Source organism: Corylus avellana, chromosome ca10 (assembly GCF_901000735.1).
Source record: "Corylus avellana chromosome ca10, CavTom2PMs-1.0".
Lineage (NCBI taxonomy): Eukaryota > Viridiplantae > Streptophyta > Magnoliopsida > Fagales > Betulaceae > Corylus > Corylus avellana.
In genome coordinates this window covers 11,470,506-11,481,420 of record NC_081550.1, presented here as the reverse complement: position 1 = coordinate 11,481,420, position 10,915 = coordinate 11,470,506, and the positions used below count along the sequence as shown (strand labels likewise).

At 37.0% G+C, this 10,915-nt stretch overlaps 1 protein-coding gene across 1 annotated transcript; it reads left to right on the top strand.

Annotated features, from left to right (window-relative positions):
- Positions 1–589: 589 nt before the first annotated feature.
- Positions 590–2,077, top strand: LOC132162938 (disease resistance protein At4g27190-like). The gene has a single exon (XM_059573148.1). It carries the CDS (start codon positions 590–592, stop codon positions 2,075–2,077), a length of 1,488 nt encoding a protein of 495 aa, XP_059429131.1.
- The last annotated feature ends 8,838 nt before the right edge of the window (positions 2,078–10,915 follow it).

Genomic DNA, 10,915 nt, shown 5'->3' with positions numbered 1-10,915 from the left:
GCTTTGATTTTTTTTTTTTCCTTTCCAAAATCATATGATAAATATCTGTCCATACGAAAACTACATACATTTTTCCATTTGTTACACAATCATATCCATGCATCTATCCCTATAATTGCTGAATCTTGTATGAGTTTGATTTGTGTTTTCGACTAAAACGAAAAAGATCACAATTTCTTTCATATATTGAAATTTTAATATTTTTAATTACCACCTCCCGTTTCCAATTTAAACACTTTTTTTTTTTTTTTGGAATTGATTAGGGAAAAGGGTTACAGGGGATCCAATTTAAACACTTTGAATATTCATAATGACTCTTAACCGGAGGGCTGATGAAGTAATTAATGCAGGTGTGAAACTCAGGTTTTGTTCCATGTTCTACTTTTCCAATATGATGTGAAGATTCAAGATACGCAGGTTTGAAATGAAAGTCCTACTACAAGTTGTTTAAGATGATATGATTAAAGTAATTATTCTCATTGCAGTTTTTAGTTGTCTTTTTCTTGGTTTTTAGTTTTCCATTACTTGAACCGACGAAAAAAAAAAAAAAAAGGAAGGATAAGAAAAAGGGAAACTTTTTGAAACAAGAATGGAAGTTCTAAGTGCGGTTGTAACAAAAATTGCTGAGTTATTGGTTGCACCAATTGGACAGTGGCTATGTTATTCGTTTGACTACGACAACGACATTAGGACTATGGATAATAAGGTAAAGAGATTGCAGTTGGCTAGAGATAGTGTGCAACATTCCGTTGATTCTGCAAGAAGTAATGGTGAAGAAAATGAAACTTTTGTTACCATGTGGTTGACAAAGGCCGATGAAACTATAGAAGAGGCCAGGAAAATTGTTGTAGTCGAAGAAAGAGCGCATCCGAGGTGGTCTAATGGGGCATGCCTGATTTTGAAGCTGCGGCATCAGCTAAGCCGGAAAGCCAAGAAGATAGTGCAAGTTATTGATGAAGTACTGGAAAATGGCAGATTTGAAAAAGTTTCCTACCGTCCTGCTCCACTGGGGGAGGTGTCTAGGAGACAAATGGATTACATGGACTTTGTTTCAAGAATGTCAACTGCCAAGGGACTTATGGAGGCATTGGGAGATGCTAATACCAACGTGATCGGGGTGTGGGGGATGGCTGGTGCGGGGAAGACTACACTGGTGAGAGAAGTTGCCAGGCAAGCCAAGGAAAAAATGTTATTCGATGAGATGGCCATGGCATATGTGACGCAGAACCCAGATACTAGACGAATTCAAGGAGAAATCGCCGACATGCTAGATCTAAAGCTTGATGCGGAGAGTGAAATAAGAAGAGCAGATCGTTTGATGCAGAGATTAACAAAACACATGAAGACACTTGTTATCCTAGATGATATATGGAAGAAATTGGATTTGGAGAAAATAGGAATTCCTTCTACGGGATGCAAAGTAGTACTGACTTCTAGAGATAAGAATCTATTTTCTTGCGAAATGGGCACTCAGAAGGATTTTGGGCTTGAAGAATTACCCGAAAATGAAGCATGGAATTTGTTTGAAATGATGGTGGGTGATTGTGTTAAAGACCCTAATTTGCGATGTACAGCAACTGAGGTAGCTAAGGAGTGTGCAGATCTACCTATTGCACTTGTAACAGTTGCTAAGGCATTAAAAGATAAGGATCTATTTCAATGGAAGGATGCGCTCCAGCTACTCAGAAGACCCTCTCCCGACTACCTCACAAGTATGCAGTCAACTGTATATTCTCCTATAGAGCTGAGTTATAGTCATCTTGAAAGTAAGGAGGTTCAATATTTCTTGTTGCTTTGTGCTGAAATGGGTTACACCATTACCTATCGGGACTTGTTGAAATATTGTTATGGATTGGGTTTCTTTCATGGCATTAATTCTTTAGAAGAAGCCAGAAACAGATTAAATAGCAATGTTCGTAATTTGAAAGACTCTTGTCTATTGTTAGATTGTCCCCATGGTTCTGACCATTGTCATATGCATGATGTTGTTCGTGATGTTGCGACATTCATAGCGTCAAGGGATCATAATATGTTTGTACTGAGAGATAATAGTGGGCTAAAAAATGGCCAGATGTAGATGCACTCAAAAGATGTACGATATTCTCTATCCGTGGTGGAGATATCCATGAACTTCCTAACGACATGGAATGTCCAGATTTAAGATTTTTTTTATGTGCATGCTGGGGATCGATCCTTGCAAATCCCAGAGACTTTCTTTAAAGGGATGGGAGAGCTCCAAGTTTTGAATTTGACTAAAATGAAACTTCCATCACTTCCTTCATCACTTAGTCTTCTTGGAAAACTGCAAACATTGTGCTTGATCAATGTGAGTTGGAAGACATAGCTATAATTGGAGAGCTCAAGAATTTAGTAGTTCTTAGCCTATTAAGTTTTGACTTGTTACAATTACCCAGAGAAATAGGATTGTTTACTCATTTACGGTTGTTGGATCTGAGCAATTGTTCCAAACTTGAAGTGATTCCACCTAATGTGCTATCAAGCTTGGTTGAATTAGAAGAGTTGTACATGGGAAACAGTTTTGTTCATTGGGAGATTGAAGGACTTAATTCAGAAAGAAATAATGCAAGCCTTGCTGGGCTGAAACATTTGTCACAGTTGATCACTTTAGAGTTACACATTCCAGATGCCAGAAATCTGCCTAAAGATCTTTCGTTTGAAAAGTTAGAAAGATATGCAATATCTGTAGGAGATTATGTCCAGGACTCTTCTAAGAAGTGTGAAGCCTCAAAAACATTAAAACTCAAGCTAAATACGAGCTTTCAATCAGAGGTTGAGATTAAATTGCTACTGGAGAGAGTAGAAGATCTTTATTTAGATGAGTTAAAGGGTGTTAAGAGTCTTCTAAATGAATTTCAACAACTAAAGCATCTCCATATCCAAAATAATCCCGAGATTAAATATATCATTAACTTAAAGATGCTGGTTGTTGCCTTTCCTGCCTTGGAGACATTTATTCTCAAAAATATGATCAGCTTGGAAGAAATATGTTATGGCCAACATCTTTTGCAAATATCCTTTTGTAACTTGAGAATTGTAAAAGTTGAACAGTGTAATAAATTAAAATTTATCTTCTCATCATCCATGGCTAGCAGCCTTGAACAACTCTAAGAATTGGAGGTAAGAGAATGCGGCATCATGGGAGCAATAGTCATGAAAGACGACAGCAAAATAGAAGACAAAGATAAATCCTTGTTCCCTAAACTACGTCGCTTGGCACTAGAGCATCTTCCAAAGCTCATGAGCTTCTTGACTACACAAAATCTTTTCATAACTGATGCTGGAGAAATCATTTCAGAGGGGAAGCTTCATTTTCACGTGCCAATTCTACACGAAGAGGTATATTAAAGTCCAATTCGTCAAATAATGATCCCACACACTTGGTACAAACTAAAAATAGATGTTTACTTTTTTTTTTTTTTTTTTTTTTTTTTTTTTTTTATTATTATTATTATTTTTTTTTTTTATCGACCTAAGAAATTATCTTTCTAATTGTAGCAATGTTAATCTTGAAGTTTTAGAATCATTGGAACAAAGATGATCCCTTGCCATTTTCAATTGAAGTGAATGTCACATGTGACAAAAACGTGACCTTATTCCCGCCCAAAGAGTACACAGACACAATTATGCACACCCTAGCTTGCATGTGCATCTTATAGGTTGTACGTTCAGGAGGAGGAGTAATTGTTGCTACCTACAGGTTGTGTTCCCCATCTTGGAAAGTTTAGAACTGTCATCAGTAAACTTGGCAGAGATAGAGCAAAACCAACATCCAGCAGGGTCCTCTTTAGATTAACAAACATGCAAGCAACATCGAGATTTGGAAATTTGTCATTCTTGGAAGTAAAAGGCTCTGGTAACATAAAATTTCTGATGTCACTCTCTACAGCTAGATTTATGGTGCACCTCAAACATCTTCACGTATCGGACGCAAGGTTGTGGAAGAGATACTAGTCACAGAATTATTAGTAAATCCTATAGTGTTGTTCCCTCAACTACAATGTCTGTTACTAGAAAATCTTACATTCCTCAAAAGATTTTGCAAAGGAAGTAATATCGAATTTCCATCCTTGAAGAATGTGGGGTAGTACATTGCCCTCAATTAAAGACATTCATATTCAAACCTGCCAGTCCAGTCATGGAGGGCAGCAAACAACTGAAGGAAATGAATGCAGAGGAGAGCCGTCATTCTATTATGCAACCTTTCTTCAATGAAGAGGTAACTCTGTTTAATTAATTAAAGAAAATAATATTAGATTTATTTTAAACATCCCACTATTTGATTAAAAAAAAGTTTAATAACACTTTAAATGTCTATTGAGTTTGCATGCTAGTGATGTGTACAACTTCTCGTGTCTTGGGTAGTGACTAGGAGTAAGCAATATACATATTTCACATTTACATTATACTTGAAAATAACTAGCATGTCAACTTTATGTATAGCCATATCAGTTTTTAGAACATATAGCACTGCAACGAGCTCATAATTAAATAATTGATGGAGTAAAGACATGAGCTATATTAAGAACCTAATTGATTAAGAAAAATATTATTCCTACTTCATGTTTTTGTAAATAAACAATATTGAATGCGAAAATGTGAAAATGGCAGCTTACTTAGTTTGCTGACCATACGTATATTTATAACTTTGAAAACCAGTTACAACTAAAAAGATAAGAATGCATTTGAATTACAAACGAAGACTAAAGTTATCTACATTTGAATTACAAAAGAACTAAAGAAGATAAGATAACATTGCTACAATTGAATTACAAAAGATGCAATGTTATCTAATCTGAAACAGATCCTTGGAAGATTGAGACTCTGTTACAGACGTGGGCAGCAGAGTGATGTACAAATTTATTTGTACTCGCAAGCGCACGAGTCCTGTGCAGTACAGCGTGTGCAAGTGCGAGGTCGATTTACAGGGAATTGTGTCGTGAAAACTAATTCTTATCTAAACTAATCCTATTTTAACCTAGTTCCGAAGTTTGTCGTGCATTTGAAATTGAAAGCAAAAACGGAATCAAAATGAAATAATTAAAAGATAAAAAGGATGCTAAGGTTTTCAGAATCCACCTCACCAAATTAAAGCATATATTCTCATGTTTTAGGTCATAAATCCGACAAACAATTAAACCCTATGCATGTTCTATTGTTCCTATTGAAAGATTCAATGAATCCATCCATTTGACAAATGACAATGCATATCTAATTTAGTTCAAAAGATCCAATGTATCCATGCTTTGCACAAAAGACAATGGATATTCAAAGTAAATCAAAAGATGCAATGCATCCGTCGGATGAAACACAATGAATATCCAACTTCGGCACAATCAAACACAATTTTGTCACATAATTGAATTTGAAACGAACATACGTTACATTAAGGTCGGAATTGTACGAACAAAACATGAAAGCATAAAACTAATCAATGGTGAGGCTTCATCTTCAACCTTAGTTGAAGATTTAGCTTCTCATGACAAAATAAATCATAAAGAAACTAAATTAATTCATTAAAATTAAAAACTTACAAAAGAATTGAAGTTCAAAGCTCCAAAAACCCAGAAAACACGAAAAACGACCAAGAACGGCGCCCCCGGCGCGTCTCCGTCTAATTGCCCCTCAATTGTGAGGCTTAGAGGTCTATTTATAGGGTTCAGGAGAGTCCTAGAAGCCCTAGTAATCCTAGGAATTTCGGAGATTTAAGTCCAAGTCCAATTAGGATAAAGAAAACCTAAGCCCAAATCGGAATAGGATTCGCCCACAATTGCGGTCCTATCTTGCGGCGTGATTTTGGCCTTGTGGCGGTCCGAATTGGGAAAATTCTATTTCACAATGAATTCTATAATTTTGAGTTAGCTTTCGAATGCCACTTGAATAAACTCAATCGGATATCTGAGCTGAAAGTTATGGTCAAAATACCGAGACATATTCAGAATCCAATTTTGCATCCAATCCGATTAGGGCTGAAAATATGAATATTCTAGCACTTATCACAGAGTATCCTTGGAAGATTGGGAATCTGTTACAGACGTGGTAGATGTCTTAACATCCCCGCTCAAGCTGATGGGAAGATCACGAATGAGAAGCTTGTCACGCAGAAACTGGAATCGAGCAGTAGTAAGTCCTTTTGTAAAAATGTTAGGTAGCTGTGCAGAAGTGGAGATAAACCTTAGCTGAATATCATGTCTTACTACCTTCTCTCTAGTAAAGTGGTAGTCCACTACTATATGTTTGGTGCGTGCATGATACACCAGGTTAGATGCAAGAGATAAAGCACCCAAATTATCACACCAAAGTGTGGGAGGACAAACTAGAGGAACACGAAGATCACGAAGCAACATCCTAATTCAGTAGAGCTCAGCAGTGACAAAAGCCATTGATCGATATTCAGACTCCGTGCTAGACCTGGAAACTACTGGTTGTTTCTTGGCACTCCACGACACCAAGCAGGAACCAAGAAAAATTGCATAACCAGTGGTAGACCGTCGATAATCAATACTGCTAGCCCAATCAGAGTCACAAAATGCACTCAACCTAAGTTCTCCTTTGATAAAATGTAGACCTCGATGCAAAGTACCCTTTAGATACTGTAAGACTCACTTGGCAGCAATCCAATGATCTGTTGTAGGAGATTGCATGAATTGACATAGTTGATTAACAACAAAAGCTATTTCGGGACGAGTCAGTGTGCTATATTGCAATGCCCCTACTATGCTTCTGTATTCAGTTGGATTGGGCAGTGGATCACCAGAGAAAGCAGAGAACTTCACACCATATGCTATAGGTGTTCCACATGGCTTTGCTCCAATCATCTTGGAGCGATGTAAAAGATCAACAATGTATTTTGTTTGGGAAAGAAACATACCTGAAGAATCACGATCAACCTTGATTCCCAAAAAATAGTGTAGTGGCCCCAAGTCCTTCATTGCAAAATTAGATCTTAAACAATCAATCAACCGAAGAATACCTGAATGATTATTCCCAGTAACAAGTATATCATCAACATAGATGAGTATAAAGAGATGCACATCCAGATGATGATAAGTAAATAACGAATAATCAACTAGGGACTCAGAAAAGCCAAGATTAAGTAATGATTGAGATAATCGGTTAAACCAAGCACTGGGTGCTTGTTTAAGACCATAAATTGCTTTTTTTAATCTACAAACGTGACTAGGGAACTTGGAATCAACAAAACCAGGAGGTTGCTCTATAAACACTTCTTCTTCAAGAGATCCATGCAAAAAAGCATTGGATACATCTAGTTGCCTAAGAGGCCAATTATAGTAAACAACAAGTGCAAGGATAATGTGAATAGTAGACGATTTGATAATAGGACTAAATGTCTCTGTGTAATCTAAACCATCTTGTTGTTGAAACCTCTTGGCTACCAATCGAGCTTTAAAACGTTCTATGGAGCCATCTGATTTTTGCTTCACTTTATAAACCCATTTGTTTTGAATGACATTCTTGTTACATGGTCTGGAACACAAATCCCATGTATGATTTGTTTGTAAAGCATCAAACTTTGCCTGCATTGCATTCTGCCACTCATCAAATTTGGTAGCTTGCTTAAAAGAAGTTGGTTCAATGGGAACGACAATAGAATGCAAAGCACACAATGGATGTTTAGTGGAATAATAGGTATGATAGTCTGGGAATTGCTTAGGACAGGCAACACCATCTCTAGCACGAGTCACCATAGGGTGAATAGACTCAGATGATGTGGGAGAAGGAAGACTTGAGTTAGGAGGATCAGAAATAAGCTCCTGAGAGACAGAATTTTGAGGTGCAGAAGTTGCTTCTTCCCATGAAGTTGCAGATAATGGTAAGATCATAGAATCTAAGGGGTCATGATCTGCAGCAGGGACTTGAGAAGTTACAGATGGAGGCAAAGATGTATCCAAGTCAAAACTGCTAGGAATCAATAGGCACAACAGAATTACAAGTATCTGAGTTTGCAATATTGGAAATGTCAAGAGAACAGGAAGACAAAGCAGGTACCTAAAGTGGAAGGTTCTCAGATGCAGCTACTGGTCTAGCAAGCTGTGGTAGAGGAGGACTTATATCCTTGGCAGGAAATTGCAATTCATCAAACACAACATGTCTACTGAGATAGACACGATTGGTAGATGAGTCAAGACACCTATACCCTTTATGATTAGCACTATATCCTAAGAAGATGCATTTCTTAGATCAAAATTGCATTTTATGATTATTGTATGGTCTCAACAAAGGATAACATGCACAACCAAAAATTCTGAGATAGAGTAATCTGGATCTTTATTGAGGAGTACTTGATAAGGTGACTTGTTTTGCAAGACAGTAGTGGGGAGCCTGTTAATCATAAAATTTAAGGTATTAAAAGCTTCAACCCAATACTTTTGTGGAAGATGTGAGTGAGAAAAAAAAGCTAATCCAGTTTCTACCAGATGTCTATGCTTCCTCTCAACTATACCATTTTGCTAAGAGGTGTATGGACATGACAGTTGATGCATTATGCCATTGGTGTGAAGGAAGGTTTAAACTGATTGGAAAGAAATTCCCCTCCACCATCTGACTGAAGTGTTTTAACTTTGCTTGTAAATTGATTTTCAGCAAAGCTTTTGAATTTGACAAAGGCAGCAAATGCTTCAGATTTAAATTTTAATGGAAACATCCATGAAAAACGAGAGAACTCATCTATAAATATAATGTAAAAACAACATCCACTTATAGATGAAATGGGAGAACATCATAGATCAGAATGAATGATTTCAAGAGGACATTTAGCAGTTCTAGTAGAAATAGAAAAAGGAATGTATTTGCTTTTGGCCATTTGACATGATTCACAAATTGAATCTTTATTGATTGTGCCTTTAACAGGCAAACTACAATGAGTTTTGATTGATTGAAAAACATGAGAGGCATGATGCCCTAAACAAGAATGCCAAACATACGCAGTAGCGAAAACTCCAATGAGAGCAGTGAATGCTCGAGCCTTATTGATGGAAGCTGGAAACTTGATAGGATATAGTCCCTCTCTACTTGGCCCTTGCAAAAGTATCTGCCCCATACGATTGTCCTTCACAAGAAAATAATTAGAGGTAAGTTTAAACCAACAGTTATTGTCTTCACAAAACTTTTGAATGGAAAGAAGATTAGTGGCTGCATTTGGACAATGAATTATGTTTTTCATATGAAAATCAGTATTGGAATGTGAAAAATGAGAGGAACCAATGTGTGCTATAAACAAACCAGAACCATTGCCCACTAAAACTTCTTCACCACCATGATAAGAATCTTTAGTCTCCAAATTAGCCACATCATCAGTAATATGGTGGTTGGCTCCACTGTCAACAAGCCATGTTTGATCAGTGGCTGAATTGTTCTTGGCCATCATGGCAGCTAGCTGTGCTGGAGGGTGTTAACCCTGGTAGCTAAAATCCATTCTATGGAAACAGTCAAGAGCTTGATGTCCACTTTTGCCACAGATTTGACATGAGGGTATGTTGGTATTTGGAAAAGAAGAAGAATCATTCTTGGGTCCTTTTGAATGAGTGGATGACACACCAAAATTCTTCTTTGCACGATCAGAGAATTTGTTCTTGTGAAACTGCTAACTCTTGGGCTTCTGTGAGTACAAAGAAAATCCACCTATTTCCTGCTCAGTTGACTTCCGGGAATTGTCAAGCAGCATCTTATCATTTAGCAATTCAGTTTGAAACTGATCATAAGGTAAACTGGTTTCCCGAGTTGCAATTGAGTAAGATGTGATAAAAGGATGGCATGAAGAGTTTAAACCACCTATCACATAAGATATCAAGTCGCCATCATCCACTGGTTTGCCAATGGCAGCCAGTTGATCAGCACATGACTTAGCCAATTGCAGAACTCAGAACAAGATGAGGCTCCCTGGTGTAGGGACTGCAATTGTCGCTTGATTTGTGCTATCCTGGAACGAGACTGAGAAGCAAATCTCGAGGAAAAATAGCTCCAAACTTGTTTTGATGTTTTCAGTCCATAAACAGAGGAAAGGACACTCTCAGATAAACAAGCATTGAACCAGCTTAGGCACCACTGGTCCTTCTTGACCTAGATAACAAACTTTGGGTTAACTTGAGGAATTTCTTTGCTATCAGAATCAAGAAGAAATTTTGGAGGACAAGGCTCGGTTCCATCAACAACACCAAGTAAGTCATTGCTTCGTAGAGTAGGAAGAAATTGTGAAGTCCACGTAAGATAAGAAGTGGAGTGGTCAAGTCTTCTGTTGCTGATATGAGAAATGTTTGGTGGGTTGAAAGTAGCAGCCATTTGATCAATATTGGTTGTGAACCTGGGGAGGCTCTGATACTATGTAAATAAACAATATTGAATGCGGAAATGTGGAAATGGCAGCTTACTTAGTTTGCTGACCATACGTATATTTATAACTTTGAAAATCAGTTACAACTAAAAAGATAAAAATGCATTTGAATTACAAACGAAGACTAAAGTTATCAACATTTGAATTACAAAAGAACTAAAGAAGATAAGATAACATTGCTACAATTGAATTACAAAAGATGCAATGTTATCTAATCTAAAGCAGATCTTTGGAAGATTGAGACTCTGTTACAGACGTGGTAGATGTCTTAATAGTTTTAAGATAATTTTTTCAATTTGTGATGATCTCGCTACTTGTTGTGTCCAAATGGCTATGGAATGACTGTTATGTGTGTGCAAAGGCATTCTACATGACACACAGTTGCTTATCCTATTGAAATTCATATAAAGGCCCCTACTTTGTAGCTGCAAAGTACAAGTTCATTACCACAACAAACTTGACTTTTAGCAACGAAAATAGTTGTTTAAATTTTTTAGCTACAACAAATTTTTGCTGCCAGATTATTGTTGAAAGTATTTCGTTAAT